The sequence below is a fragment of the Calonectris borealis genome, chromosome Z (genome assembly GCF_964195595.1).
Source record: "Calonectris borealis chromosome Z, bCalBor7.hap1.2, whole genome shotgun sequence".
Taxonomy (NCBI): Eukaryota; Metazoa; Chordata; class Aves; order Procellariiformes; family Procellariidae; genus Calonectris; species Calonectris borealis.
The window spans coordinates 780,040-795,837 of record NC_134352.1 but is presented as its reverse complement, the minus strand read 5'-3'; the positions used below and the strand labels follow the sequence as shown (position 1 = coordinate 795,837).

Sequence of the window (15,798 nt, the reverse complement as noted above, 5' to 3'; positions counted from 1 at the left end):
TGATGTGCCAGGCCATCGAATCCACACAGTCCAGTAAACCCGGTTGTCCCTTTCCTCCACCTGGCCGGAGGCAGGGCCCCTCGAGTTCTGGTCATAGTATCCGCTTCTCACTTCTTGCAAACGTGAGTCAAGAATTCCTTCATTACAGTCCAGAGTAAGATCAGCCCTTCTACTCTGTCTGGGGAACTGTTCACTGGAAACTGGACCGTCGTGAGACAGGGTTTTCCTGAAAACTGGAGCAGCATTTTTCCTGAGAGAACCCCCTTGTGTGATTGTTTTTCCTTGCAACTCACGTACACGTGCCTCTAGGGTCAAGGTAGGTTTTCCATCCCACTGCCTCATGTCCTCTCCGTGGTCACGCAGGTAAAACCACAGGGTGCCCCGTGGTGTGTACTTTCTATATCCTCTCTCTTCAGGAGAAAAACGCTGACTCCTAATGGCTGAGATACTGGTCTGTACAGGTGGAGAATAGGACCTATTGTCTTTGAGTTGCTGGACCTCTCGGGACAGCTTCTCTACAGCCGAGACAAGGGAGGAGGAGATAGTTTCTTCAAAATCCCGAAGTCTGCTAACCACCTCATCCACCGTTGGTGCTTCTTCCTCTTTCCAGCACAGTACTGCCAACGAACTGGCGTACGATGCTGGTGCGCTCCGTACCAACTTCCGCCACATGGGTCGCGTGCACTGGACGTCATCTGGATCTTTGGGCGTTTGGTTGTCGTTCAGGTCACTATAAACCACCTCCAGCACGCCTAGTTCTCTCAGGTACTGGATACCTCTCTCCATAGTGGTCCATTTGCTTGGGCGATATATAACATCTTCCTTGAAGGGATACCTTTCCTTCACGCCTGACAGCAGTCGCCTCCAGAGGCTGAGGACCTGTGTCCCTTTTCCAATTGCTTTGTCAATGCCTCCTTCCCTAGCAAGGGATCCCAGCTGTTTGGCTTCCCGAGGTACAGAAATGATGGCAGTGCCGAGTACAGATACCAGATTAGACTTACGACCAATGATTTTATCACCTCATAAAACAGCAACAAAATGATAATCTTGGTCCAGTTCCGCCTGATGATAAACAGCACAAAAGGGAACACATACTGCAAGCAAGGTATTACATGACCCAACATTGAAAGCCAGCCCCACAACTTTGACAGCCAATACATCAACATTGTGACCAATCAATATAATGGATGCTTATAACAATTTTGCCTTAACACACTTTGGTCAGATCTATCGTTATCTCAACCCTTCGAGCCCCACGTTGGGCGCCAAAAAGGACTGTCGTGGTTTAACCTGGCAGGCAGCCAAATACCACGCAGCCGCTCACTCACTCCCCACGCCCCCCCAGTGGGACGGGGAGAGAATCGGAAGGGTAAGAGTGAGAAAAACTCATAGGTTGAGATAAAGACAGTTTAATAGAACAGAAAAGGGAGAATAATGATAATAAATAATGATAGAATATACAAAATGAGTGATGTACAATGCAATTGCTCACCACCCGCGCTGACCGATAACCAAGTAGCGATCGGCACTTCCTGGATCACGCCTACCCTTCATATACTGAGCATGACGTCACATGGTATGGAATACCCCATTGGCCAGCTGGGCTGGCTGTCCTGATTATGTTCCCTCCCATCTTGTGTACCTAGCTCAGTCAGTAGGCACGGGAGCTGTCCTTGGACTAGGAGGGCACTTAGCAACAACTGAAAACATCAGTGTGTTATCAACATTCTCCTCATACTAAATCCAAAACACAGCACTAGGAAGAAATTTAACCCTATCCCAGCCGAAACCAGGACAGATACCTAAGTCAGTTCACGTGCATACACACAGACACAAAGATATATAAATGTACAAAGGTATACCTGTTAAAAATTCCCCTTGAGTTCAGTGAAATATTCACTTCAAATGTCTCAGCATTTCTTAACGGGTGAGAGTTGAGCCTTGAGGAGTGAAGGTCCCATTGTCAGCCCAGGTCCCATTGTCAGCTTTCCGCAACGGTCCTTCAAACTTCAGAAACTTGACAGCTCGCGAGCTCTGAGAGGCGTCGCACTCAGAGGGAGGTGCTGATAGCAGCCTGCTGATAGCAGCCTGCTGCGGTCCAGCAGAGCTCAAAGGGTCTCACTTAAGACTGCCGTTTATAGGGTCACAAGATGATTGGCTTCAGTCATCCGTAAATTTCCATCCTGAACAGCCTGAGTCAGTAGTTGCTAGAATTGTCAAGATTCCAGTAACAACGGTACTGTTCCACTGGAGTTACAATCCAGATAAGGGATGTTCCAAGGCTGTCGGGGGATGACAAATTATCCCCGCCCTCTTTCCCCACCTTGGCCAGGCAACAGGAATTCCTGGTTTGGTCAGTGCCGCTCCCCACCTCAGCCATACAAGAGTTCCTGGTACGGTCAAGGGACGCTCAACTGCTCAACACATGACCAAAGGCCAAAGCCTAATGGAACTCCTGAGACCGTAGAGTGGCCCAGGAGAGGCGGGGGAACGCACCACCACACCATGACGGCATTAATGGATAAGCATCAGCTGCAGATAGAGCAGATGGTGTTGGTAGTTTGTGCTGGTTGTTTGGTGCATCCGCCTTTTGTTGTCCTCTTCCTACATCTGTTTCATTGTCCAACCACTTTGGCTGTTAGCCAAGCAAGCGTCATTTAAGATTATCTGTAAGCCTTTTCCCGTGTGTTACGTCTTTGGGGCTCCTCTGTCATTCATGCAAGCTTTCTGCAAGTTCCTTGCAGCTACGTGGGTGTAATTGTTTTTTTGTCAGTCTCTTTCCTTGCCCCTTCACTACTGAAGGTGAACAGAAGGGACCGTCTGGTCAGTCAAGCAAATGCTTTGTTTGTATGAGCATTGCCATCATGTTGCTCCTTCACCTGTGGACTTTCAGGCATGTTTCTAGTAGCAGTGTTGGCTCCAAATGCAGCAGGTCAGCAGGTTATCCGTTTGCAGTAGGGCAGCCCATACACCCTAACTGCAAGATTCTGAAAAAAACTAGAAAGAGAAAGGTTGGGGAAAAAATTGGGGAGGGGTCACTTCAGAGGGACAAGCAGGGAAAAAGCTGGAGCAAAAGTGTGTAGTAGAGTCAGGAACTAGGTCCTTTCTGGTTTGCATGTGTCTGAGTGATGAGGCTAGAGTGACATGAAGGACTCCTGCAGCTCTACTACAACCCACTTTTTTTGCAGTAAATGAGAATGTCAGTAATGCAGAAGTCTGCGTTTTGTGTTAGTGCACCTAACTCCCTGAAGCAGTTTTCATCCTACCTATTTGAGCAGTATTTGGTGCTGGTGTTAATGGTGTATTGAGAACTATCAGGTGTAAATGAAAGCTTTCAAAAGAGACTTGGAAGGGGCCTCATAGTCTTTCTGCACTGCAGATTTCTTTTACTGGCAAAGAAAAAGAAAGAGGTAGAGTACTTAAAATTGCATGCTTTCGTTCTCGCAGCAAAATCACACTGGAAAGAGAGTATGTCTCCGTAGTATTGCAGGTAGATGGTAGCTTGCTCTGCCTAAACATCTGGATGCTGTGCAGGTGCATTAGCCAGTTGCTGAGTCCAAAAAAATATGCGCAGCCTCAGAGTTGGATGTTTTAGGCTGGGCTCAGTATCATGTAAGCTGCAACTATTTAACTTCAAACCACTCAGCCAGTACGTAGACCCAGCTTATCTTTTTTATTCAAAGTGTAGATGAAGAGGGACAATAGATATGCATGCCTGAGTAGAACATCTGTGTTTTACTTAATTTTGTCTCTAGAATTTTTAAGACAGGGCCATATAATAAAACCGTCTCTTAATTTTTCTGTTATTTCTCCAGCCCAAGTCTGAGAAGATGTCCGTAGCGGCTGGCACAGCTGGTGCAGGTGCAGCCGGTGCAGATGCAGCCGGTGCAAGTGTGGTTACTGCAGCTGATAAGTCAAGTACTGAGGTTGGTAAACACAGTCCCAGGCAAATGCTTCCCTTGTAAAAATGTCTCAGAGAGTGTTTCTCTCTCTGAAACACTTCAGTTTCAGAAAAAATAAATTGGTAATTGCTAAAGTATTGCTATGTAGTAGATATGTATGGTGGTGAAGGACTATCTGAAAGAATAGGTAATAAACTAGTGGCGTGTCATTTGTGTTTTTTCAAATAGGACTTATTTAGAATCACTTTTACCACAACTAGCATAAAATTAATTAGTCTTCAGTTATGTTTATGTGTGTATGCATGTATATCAGCTGGTATATAAATACAAACGATCTTGTTACTGACATTGGGGAATGAGTTTAAGAACAGTTCTCACTGAAAAAGTGGCAAGTACAGGACCTACTGAAAGAAAGCTTTTGATTTGGTTTCCAAGAGTTTCTACGGATTCGCTAGATGATTCAGATTTTTTTTTTCTTTGTACAGTATGATAACTTCTATAATTGTGTGCTTATTTTTTAGCTTGGTATGGATGAGTCGGCACTAGATAGCCTAATAGATACCCTAGGTGGACCTGAAGATGATGTGCCTACTAGTCCTGTTTACACTGGTCCGGAAGTTACGGTATTTTACATTTTTTATTTTTATTTTTTAGAAGATTCATCTCTAAAATATGTTTGTAGTTGCTCACTACTACATTAATCCAGTATTTGTCACTTTGATCTGCTAAGAGGTAAAATAGAGTTTGCACAGTCGCATTTTAGTGTTGTTTTCAGTAATACAGAAATGATACAGTTATGTATGTATTGCAGTAGAAAACAGTAAAGTCTCAATAAAGAAAGTTTGTTACTTTTTCAACTGACTTCCAAGCATGGTTTCCAGTGGATTTACAGAAGGCAGTGGTGGAGGTATAAGACAATGTAAACAACCTAGGAGATTTCATTTCTACTTCAGAAAGCGTAAAACATGGAGAATTTGGGGAAGAATGCATACTTTTTCTGAGTTGGAATGGAAGAGTAACACAAGAAGGATTAAGATTACAAGCTCAGTGCAGTACTCTGCCATGATAAAGATTTCGGAATTTATAAATACTTAAAATTCAGTCTAGGTACAGCAATATATTCTATGGTCTGAGACACTGAAATGGCTTACGTTAATGCAGACAGAATCTGGCAGTGGAGATGCGGAGTTTTGCTAGATGACGTGCACTCTTAAAGCTAGTCGAGATGCATGTGCCTGATACTGGGTTCTAAAAGACCCTCTATGGTCGCTGTCCAGGATTGGCCCTCTGACCTAGCCAACCCTCATATTTTCCTTCCAGAATTGTCACTGTAGATAGCTCTACGTTAGAAATTTATTTCAATACAGGAGAGTACAAAAACATTAATGTGTGCATTCTTTTCATAGGAAGATATATCTTCAAGATACTTGGAAGAAATGGGTAAACGGGAAGGTAGTCTCCCTCCAGAGTATGTTAAATTGTTGAAGGTTAGTGAGTTAAAAAAAAATATTCTTGAGGCATGCTTTCTTTCATATTGTATGTTTTTGCTTCACATTTACTACAAAATTAATTCTCGTTTTAGAGCAAAGGGGATAGCAAAGATGGAGTCCCACCAAAAGTAGATGAACGAGATGAAGTAAGGCGCTTTTTTTTTATATTGGAAGGTGAAAATAACCCAATTATTGGATTCCTAGGAAAATTTAAGTGTTGCCTGTCTTCCAAAAATCCCAGGAAGTGGGAGAGGGCTGTGGGGTGCCAGATAACGTAGATACGGATAAAACGAAATAGAATTTGGCACAGATGTTTTTAATAAAGAAGTAGGAATTTTCAGGACACTGACTGAAACTGAAACAAGTCAAATAAATGCTCACAGAGATTTTGGGCATAATAATAACAACGGGAAGAAATAGTAGCTGTGCATGCAGGAGTCTCTTGGTAACATCTTTAGCAAAGATTACTTGAATGTCTATACTTAGCAAGAGAATTCTGTAAGCCAGCTTAATTTTACTGTTTATAAGTTTAACATCTAAAAATAAAAGCTTATCTAAAAAATGAATCAACTAAAAATAAAATCTTATCTAAAAAATGAATCAACCAGTGAGGGGAAGTATCTTTGTTTTTTCTGTGACAGCAACATGTGCTTATGAGGTCATTGTATGAGCAAGCATGGAGCACACTCAGATTTTAAACCCAGTTTGACAGCATTGATATCTGAACTTCAATAATCATAACCTAATTTACAATTTCTTGCTCAGAAGCCGATGACAGATGATGAGCTTGCAGAGGCCCTGTCGTCTGACTTTACCTGTAGTGCTGCTTCTGCTGAAGAAAAGAAGAGTCTGACAGAGGTGTTGATATTTTTCTTGCCATTGCATGCCTTTATTGTAATGAAATATTGCCATTATTATCGTAATATTTTGCTTTAAAATTACCTTGACAATTTCATCTTCTTTTTATTTTTGCGAATTTGCCTGTAATTTCATATCTCTCGTTTTGTCCTTATGTAAAAGAAACCAAGCAAGGAAGGAGAAATTGTGCAAGCACAAGCAGCAAGTTCAGTCAAGACCTCAGTTCTTCCGAAGGAGAAGACGACAAAATCAGAAGAGGTATACATAGTCATTCTTTGACTAGTTAACTTCTAATTAAAATTTACAAGCACATGTTGTATTTTATGTGTGCCTGATTCTGTAAAGATGGTCATCATCCTAATTTTCAGTTGTAAATCCTGTTTATCACAGAAAATATAGGAATAATAGGAATTGCCATTGCTCAGGCTCTTAACTGTACCTTAAAGATCCAGCCTTAATGGGCCAGATGATTTTTTCCTTCTGGATTCTTCTGCAGAATAACTGTAGTTCTTCTGACTAGAGGCAATAGAGTAGAAGAATGTATGTGTTTTGTTAGTTAAGTGAGGTGTGTTTAAAACTTGGATATGATGTAATTTTCTCATGTTTTACAAACCTTTCTTTTTTCCTCTGTAGAGAGCAAGTGTGACCTTACACTTTCTGGGTTTGCAATTTCAAAGCATATGGCAATTGTGTTATGTGATGCTGTGCTCGGTTTTTTTTGCTTTGTCTTTTCCCCTCTCCATAAGAGGAGATATGCCTTGATTAGACTGTGCTAATCTTATCATGTAATTTGCCATATCCTGCAATGTGATGTTAAGGAAATCGGGTAAAGCCAAACAGAAATGACTACTCTGGTGCTGGCTGTTTGCTTCATCTACAGCATAAAAGATACGTAAGTTAAAACCTGTATCAATTTAAAGAAGTAAGGAAATTATTTGCCTGTTTTTTTAAATACAGGAAGTTAAGGATGATGCAGTGGAAGCTCTTCTTGATACTCTCAGTGGACCTGAACCTCAACCTGAAGAAGATCTTAGCCCTGTTGTAGAGGTGTCAGAGGTATAATCTTACTTCTTTTTACAGCAGCTCTCAGACACTACCATGGAATCCCAAATCCTCTTTGTTAGATACAGTACAAATGTGTAGAATAATAACAAAGTGACTTTCATATCAAAAGCCTAAGGAATATCTGAGTCTTATGTGATTAAGAAAATTCACAAATGAAGAAATCCCGAGTGGATACAGGTAGAATAGAATATAGTAACATGGTCTGGAAAATGATAAGCATTTCGTTCGGCTATACAAGCACACATACATACATACACCTTTCCCTGTGTTAGCTATAGTTGCTCTGTTCTTTTCCCCAAGCACTGGGTACAATTTATAGCAAGCTTTTGTTTTGCACATATTTGCTGTTTGATTTTTAATTAACTTTTTGGGGTTTTAGTGCATACTCTTTTTCTATCAGACCCCCAAGGAAGGGTCTTGCCTTTTGCTGTGTCTTCTAAGATTTTTGTTTTTTCTTCAACAGTTAGATTTTAAAAGTAGCCCTGTGTTTACATGTTAACTTTGACTTTTTAGTTCAGTTTTGCAAACTCTGCCTGTAACCCTACTAATACCAGTTATTTTCCCCTGTCTTCTCTTACAGCTCAGAGCAAACAAATGACAGGGAAATAGTAGAAAATCATTTGTTGCCAAGAGAAATTGTTGGAGCTCAATTCTGACAAAAAAGAGCATGTTGTGTTGCAGATTCCGTCAGTCTGGGCCTTCAGATAACTTAGTAGATGCATTGCTTCATGAAGGAGGTTCAGAGAATTAAAAGCTGTGCTTCAGTAGGAGTGATGGAAAAAGATATGGAATTATGGCTTGTATTATCAGAGTGATGAAATCCAAGGAAACCTGAGGATTTTGTACACCCCAAAAATTCTAAAAGTACCTGCCACAAAGTTACAGCTCTGAATAGTGATTGAAGTTTTTTAGAATTTAAAATAACATAGTCGTATTCACATATGACATTGATTCTTAAGCCATGACGATTTTACCACAGAAATTTCATAGGAATAAATTGAGGAATTTTAGTATCTTGGAATATATGGAATAATTTTATCTGATGCTAGTACTTCAAACAGTAGGCTGAAGAATCTTGATAGTGGAGTGTACTTTGAGTTTTTATTTTAATTTCTCTAAGTGATTTTTTTTGTTCTTTCTTTTTAAGGCAAAAGCTAAAGAGAAAAAAGAAGAAAAGGCTGGAGAACGTGATGATACGATACCTCCAGAATACAGGTTAACACCGGAGTTGGTAAGTTTTTTCTATCTCGATTGCTTCGTAAATAGGGCACTGCATCTGACGGTTTCTTTCGTCACAGAGAGGGAAGGAACGTGCGGAAAACTAGCAAAACTAGTATTTAATCAATGGCTATCTCCTATTGGTGATTTCTGTATTTCTGGTTTCCTTCCCTTCCTTTGTGGGCATGACTGGGTTTTTCAGGCATTCTGAGCAAAGACCTGATCTTCCCAGGTCACACATTCCTTCTCCAAGAGTGGTGTTATTGTTTCTGATATTAAACTCAGTGTTGTAAAATCCATCTCTTCACATAAATGCTCTTCGGTATCACTTTGTAATGTAACCTTGAAACACTATTGTAAAATGATATGATTGTCACTTCAAGTGATCGAGGTTTGTCCAAGGTTAAGTAAAACAACAATAGAACTGAGATGTGTTTTCCATAAAGTTCAGAATTGAAAGTTCTTGCAATGGTTGTTAGCACAACTGATGTTGACAAGGTTGCTATGTAAACTGGCCTTGCTGGAGCTGAATGTTAACATTCTCTTTTGAAAGGAGCAGTTTTACCCCTTGTTTTAGAGATTTCAAGACTGCGTGACTATAGACCTGGGATTTAACTTCCTATTTGTTCAAGTGCAGAAGTTTGGTTTTTGCACTCAAAGCTTGTTTTACTACTGGATGAATTCCTGCTGTTTTGCTATGGAATTAATTCCTGCTGCATATTGATACTGATAGGAATGAATACTTTTTGGTCTCTTGACCCATTTGTGTTGTGCTGACATTACATTTGCTTATTTTATCCACTTAACTCGCCATGTTAGAATTTGCCCTGTTTAGGGGAATTCCTGTTCGCTGTGTCACTGATTTCATCTTGTCTATGCTTTATTTTATATTATTTTGCTGGTGATTATGGAGTATGGCACTTCTTATAACAATGGAAAAATGTCAATAATGCTTAATTTACTTTTAGGATAAAGATGGAAAACCAATACTGCCAAAGCCTGAAGAAAAACCTAAGGTTAGGAAACAGACAATATTGTCGAAATGTGAATAGATACCCTGTTTTCTCCCTCTCTGTCATCACTTCTCTCTATGCCGTTATGTAAGTCTCTTGGTCTGCTTCCTTGCACAAAACCTGCTGATCTGAAGTGTGAAGTGAAAGTTGGTTTTTCTGAAATTCACTGGCTATGAAAGCAGAGCTCATGGTAAGAAAAAGGTTTAGAGATTACGAAGGTAGGAGAGAGTTACAGAAATGGTTGCCGACACAAAGAAAAGCTGTATGGGGAGTTACTGTAAAGTATTATGTAGAAGTCTGTTGGAGCTGTTGAAGGACAGAGAGAGGCGAGGCAGAAAAATCTTTTGTTTTCTTGACAGTTTCCTCTCATTAGTCATCAAATATAAAGGAACACGACTGGAAAGAAGGAAAAAGCTGCCATAGGCGTTCTCCTAATCACAAAGAACAGCTTGGACTTTGCAAAAAGTATCCATCGTGGCCTAGAAAGTGCAAGATATATTGAAAGATTGAAAGAGAAAGTTACAAAGGTTAATTGAAAATGCACAGGAAGAAATCAAATATTAGGAAAAGCAAAGGAATTGTGCACTGAAGAAACTGAGGGCTTCACTTTGGAAATACTGTGAGTTGAGGAGTGCTGCCGAAATTGGAAAAGTACAGGTAACCTCCGTTCTTCTGAAATGAGTGTGAAGGTCAGGACTAATCTGAGCGAGAATGACACTGTGCCTTTTTAGCAGAAATGTGAAGTCATTTGTATTATTCAAGCTTGAAATATGGAGGAATGCAAAGGCAGTGATGAAAAGACTTTACGTCTCTAAATTTTCGTGTCAGGTCTTAGACATGCAGACGTCCTGAGTGGGTGATGTATGAGAGCTGCACAGAAGGAACACCTGCCAAGCATGTCATAAGGAGCAAAGAGCAGCTATGTTAGGAGACAAGCCTTCCTGTTTCACAGGGAGCACAAAAGAGATGGCACACAAAAAAAGAAAAGCTCCGGAAGAGGCACGTGGCATGAGTTAAGGGAGGTTGGTTCCTAGTTTGACTGAAGTCTAGTACAAAACCGAGGCAGAAGATGAGCTCAGAATCATGAGGTCTTATGCCAGAAAAATTAAGTGGTTAGTAGAAGAGTAAGTATTCCTATGGTCTTCCACCCCTATCAATCAGAGACACAAATACAATTGAATAGTTGTTCTGTAAGTGAATCACAGGGCTATCGAAGTCATATGTTGCAGTATTTTTCTCAGCACTATTTCACTATTTATAATTTGAAGAAGGCGATTTTGAACAAGATGTGTTCGCCAGTATTTCCTGTGGTGTCATCAGTAATTTAGATCTGTGAAACCAAAACCAGCAAAAAAGTTATGTCAATAACTAAAAAACCTTCAGTCATTTACAGTTCTTCCTTGGTTCCTGGTTGGTGTGGTTAACTCTATCCCAGCCGAAACCAGGTAAATGCAAAGTTCTTCTTCCTTCGTGATTTCAACTAGAGCTTCTATTACTTTGGGCCTCCATTCTGCATACCCTTAAGCACATGCAGTGGCATTACTTTTGTGAAAAAAGTTGTTATTGCCGTAATGCTTTTTTGATTTAGTGGAGGAACTCAGCCTGTATGACAAGCGGGGCCTTATGCGATGAGACATTTTACAAAGACTTAGGGGCACTGATCGACGAAGGAAGGAAAGTGGGAGGGAAAATAAGAGACTCTCCTTTAGAAATGTCATTTTACGTATTATGAATTTGACCAAATGAGCCCTAACCAATTAAGTTCCCCGTAGCAAGTGAATGGCGATCACTGCTAGCGAAGATTTAAACATTTAGGTGTAAACAGTAGTTTGAAGGATCCCAGGAGCATTAGTAATAGATTACAGAAGTATATAGATCACATAGTCCTAGATCACATAGTATCAACAGATTGTAATAGACCACACAGTAGGGAACTAAAATTGCAGTTTATTCGGTTTTCCCTAAAACATGCGCAGTGAAAACCACTGAGTGTCAGCAGTCAGTGCACAAGCTAAGAGAACTTCCAGCTGACACTGCCTCTGAGGGGACTCTTACTTCTGCTGGAAAAAAGAAAAAAAATTAAAATGGGAGAATCATAATCTGATGGTGTTGCTTTCCACTACCTGTATGTAATTTATACTTGAAGTATTCTAACAACATGATGCTGTTTATAGTAAATACTATCTAGTAAATACGAGCATTCTTTTTTTTTCTAATTGAGAGGTTGCATTTTCCGTTTCAGTAGCCCTGTAAACAGTATTGAACATATGTTCTCTACATTATATTGACTTTTGATAACAAAGCAACTGACTCATTCTGACAAGTGGTTTTCCTAATTTTATGCATTGCAAAATTCATGCTGTTCTGTTGCATGTAAATGTAGGTTTATTTCGGTGTAGGCTACAAAAGTTTTCCTGCTTTCTGAGTAGTTGAAATATAATTCTTGAAAAAATAAATTAAAAACAGGCAGTGAGTCACCTGTACTACATATGTCTTTTTTGCAGCCTTTGAGTGAATCTGATCTTGTTGATGAATTTTCAAAAGACTTTGCCTGCCCTGCACAGCCTGCAGTACAATGCAAACCATCGAAACCCAGCAGCACATTCAAAGTATGTCTTTCTAGTTCACTGAAGATGCTGACATGGATAGTTTTGCTAAGACTGGATAATGCTACTATTTCAAGAAAAATATTTTCTTCTGTTTCCACATTGCCTTCAGTGGAACATGCAGTGTTGACAGTCCTTAATTGAGGGGCTTCTACCCTTAAATTTAGACTTTTCTTTCCTGTTTCGTACTGTATTAAAAAAAAAAAGCCACTTACCAGGTACATTTTGGGTTTCTGAGCATATTCAGTAAAATGCAGTGTAATTGTTCTGTTTCAGAAGCCTTCAGATCCTGTGTCTGCAAAAACTACTGAGGATGAAGTAGTCCCTCGTGCCACAGCTTGCACTGTGCAGTCTTCAGCTCCATCAGCTGTGTCCTCAGTGAGTAGTCTTAGCTGGAGCTAAAGCAAAACTTAGTGCTCCATTTATGCAATGGTATAGCAATATGCAGTATTGCATATTCTTCCTCTGTAGAGGTAAGCCACAAAGACTGAGTGCTTTCCAAAAAAGTCACGTCAAGCACAAACTGAATGGGGAAGGTCAGTGACCTTCTTAAGAGAGGAAGTCAAACTGCAGTTCTTGTGGCCTCTTAATGCTCTAAAAGGGATGCTGTTTGTGAACTTAATTGATACTGCAGGAAAAGACAAATTCTACAAAAAAATCATAATTGTCCTACTGAATATTTTGGAAGATTGCATTAATGGCTGACATTCTTGCATCTCTTCTCAGAATATATATGCTTCTATTAAAAAACAAAACAAACAAACAAAAAGCCTCCTTGTGGAACATTTTAGCTGTGAGTAAGTCTTTGGAAAAGAGAAGCCTGTTTACAGAGCAACTCCTGTCAAAGTTTCCTTATGCCTTGAACTCAGCAGATTCCAGTATGTGAAGACAATTAGGGAGAGCAGGATACGGTTTTTTAGTTTACTTCTCAATTTTTACCTTAACTAATGTGTGGCTGGCGGTGGTAGTATATCAACAGTATATGGTTTCTTCAGCTGCAGCTGAACTCCAAACTAAGAATTGTTTTTTACTGTATTAATACCTTTACAGGTTGGTCACGTGGCAGATGAAGCACTGGAAGCCTTGTCCAGAAGCCTAGGAAAGAGGGAGCCTGATCCAGACGAAAAGAAACCTGCTGTGGACAAAGTTAAGGTAGAGAAACAATAAGACCTCAAAAAATAGACTTCTGATGTAATTATCTTCAGTGTTACTGTATTTTCTCAGGCTAGAAAAAATTTAGAGATAATATTTTCTTTTTTTTAAAAAACAAAATTTACTTGTGAAACCAGTTGTGTTCTTCTTAGGAAGTACTAGTAGGACTTCAACACAGCGAGTACATTTTCTTAATCGTTTTACCTATAACAGTACAGTAGTTCCCTCAGTTTCTGAAAACTGCTTTTGCTTAGTGTCTTACTGCTGAACCAAAGCAGAATTAACATGCACCTCAGAGGTAGTATACAGTATGGTCCTTTTTCAAAAGGAATTTTATGAGAATTAGGAATGATACATAAAACTTTGGGTTTTTTCACTGATCTTGTTATTTTAACAGGGAACCTTAAGTAAGTCACTGAAATATGTGTATTCAGTCTAAGGGAATGCTGTCATAGTCACAGTCTGAATGCTCCCGTTTGCCACCCCAAACCATGGGCCAGATGGTATTGACTGGAGCCAAAAATAGAGGACAGCTCTTCTGGTGGGCTGGAACTCTATCAAACGAAAGTTCCCAAAGTTGTCTTTACTACCTTTTCTTAGTTTTCCTCTTCCAACATAACTTGTATGGAGAGTGGTCCTTTTTGAAGTTGGCTACCCATTTCTCTGTTCAGCCTTCCTTTGCATGCAGCCTGGATAGCTGTTGAGTGGATTTCAAAAAAAGTCAAGAATTAAGACTCAGAGGTATAGTGCCATTTTGTTATTGGTCCATGCTCGTCTATTTACTTAACTCTGTTGATCTTCATTGAAATAGGTAGAGCTACTTCTGATATACACAGGAAGAAACAGGCAGAGAAATGAAGGCTTTCTCAAGAGCAAAGGGGTTTTTTTAATTTGCATGAAATTTTTACCTGGTAGTTGGATTGAAAGACTAATTTGAATCAGTAGACTGAAGGCTTTGAAAGCTTGCTCATATGCATGTCTGTTGGCATATAGTTATTTGGTTTTATTGATACTGTTTTTATTTTGCCTTCGTAGGAGAAAACCAAACAGGAAGAATGCAAAAAACTGGGTGAAAATGAAGAAACTATTCCTCCAGAGTACAGATTAACAGAGGCAAAAGTAACTTATTTAATGTGCTGTTTTAATCTGACTTTCCTTTCATTCTCCAGAATATATGGGTGAAACTGAAACTCCGTTTCATTTTGAAATGTTGATGTTTAGTTTGGCCATTTTTGTAGTATGTAAAAATTCCAGTTTGTAGTTCCTGAATATCTGACATCTATCATCAGATGCCTGTGTAGGCACAGAAGTGGTTTAGATGCACGTACATACACGTGAATAATTTTGGCTGAGATTAGTGCACTGGAGTCTTTCATTAGCTTTTAGTATTTTAGAATTTAATAAATTGTGATTGGTCAAAGCTGTTAAAAAAGCCAACGCTTCAGGTGCTATTTTCACAAACATCACCACACATCTCATTTGACATAAATGGGTTGCTTAGGCATAGCCAAGACTTGCACACCACCTGCGAGAGCTGCCAGTGTGAAAAGATATGGCCTTTCTGGACTCTGCATCCAGGAATATTGTTACCAATCTGGAAGTTGGGGGTTTATTTATTAATTGTGCTATTTCCATGGAAATTGAAACACAACGTAGGGAAGCCCAGAATCCCACACACTGAAGCAGTTTTCAGCACTTAGATGTTTTGAAGTTACAGGAGCTGGATTTTTTAAATGACACCTTGAGTAACAGCAGTAGATGCTAGAGGTTACTTTTCTAGTGTAATACAATCTGTCGTTCAGTGAATGCTCTCAGAGTACTTGTATGGTCATTTAAGGACTGCTTGGTTTAATATAAGGGCCTTTTTGTTTTGTAGGATAAAGATGGAAAACCACTCTTACCAAAACCTGAAGAAAAGTCCCAGGTAAAAAAGTGAATATTCAGATAAATGTTTCATTCATGAATTACTTACTCAAATGTCAGTAAGGTTTCCCAGTCTTCAGTTTAAAAATGGAGATAGGCTATGTTACCTGCTCACCTTTTAATAGATGAAAAGGTTTAAAAGCCTCTTTTTTTTTTTTCTTTTTCATGGTAGCCTATGAGTGAAAACGATCTTTTAAAGGGTTTGACGGAAGGATTTTCCTGTTCTCCATCCCCATCTGCACCATTACCTACACCAACTGTAGTAAAGGTGAGTATATTTCATTTATGAAAATCTGTTTTATTTCCAAATTGTTTCAATAATCTTGGTGTTTTATTTGTTTCCTTTAAAGTTTATGTAAACTTTCTTAAATAAAATTCAGTAAATAAAAATTTTAAATATTTTTTGCAGTAACTTAATAGAAGAGAGAGCAGGACTTTAATAATTAGAAAAAACTAGATAAATTAGTTGTCATATCTTTTTACTAGTTGCTTGCATAAGAAATGCTTTGCAGTTGAGACTTTTAAAGTTGTTACTTAGGAATATAGATGGGCTTGATGAAATCTTAGCTCC

The 15,798-nt window shown here is 39.4% G+C and overlaps 1 protein-coding gene across 37 annotated transcripts in view; it reads left to right on the top strand.

The window, feature by feature from the left end:
- The window catches only part of CAST (calpastatin), a 71,927-nt gene that overhangs the window by 45,243 nt on the left and 10,886 nt on the right, over window positions 1-15,798 (top strand). For 36 of the 37 annotated variants that reach the window (XR_012670967.1, XR_012670961.1, XR_012670960.1 and 33 more), the window contains 15 exons: window positions 3,816-3,926; window positions 4,424-4,525; window positions 5,309-5,389; window positions 5,485-5,538; window positions 6,158-6,250; window positions 6,413-6,508; window positions 7,208-7,306; window positions 8,463-8,546; window positions 9,502-9,549; window positions 12,051-12,155; window positions 12,429-12,530; window positions 13,203-13,304; window positions 14,340-14,423; window positions 15,181-15,228; window positions 15,400-15,495. Coding sequence is in view for 29 of the 37 variants with exons in the window: in XM_075137271.1 (XP_074993372.1) it covers window positions 3,816-3,926; window positions 4,424-4,525; window positions 5,309-5,389; window positions 5,485-5,538; window positions 6,158-6,250; window positions 6,413-6,508; window positions 7,208-7,306; window positions 8,463-8,546; window positions 9,502-9,549; window positions 12,051-12,155; window positions 12,429-12,530; window positions 13,203-13,304; window positions 14,340-14,423; window positions 15,181-15,228; window positions 15,400-15,495 (1,305 nt within the window). In the remaining 8 variants the exon portion in view is untranslated. The remainder of the gene's footprint in view (window positions 1-3,815; window positions 3,927-4,423; window positions 4,526-5,308; window positions 5,390-5,484; window positions 5,539-6,157; window positions 6,251-6,412; window positions 6,509-7,207; window positions 7,307-8,462; window positions 8,547-9,501; window positions 9,550-12,050; window positions 12,156-12,428; window positions 12,531-13,202; window positions 13,305-14,339; window positions 14,424-15,180; window positions 15,229-15,399; window positions 15,496-15,798) is intronic. The other variant, XM_075137261.1, reaches the window with a different exon arrangement.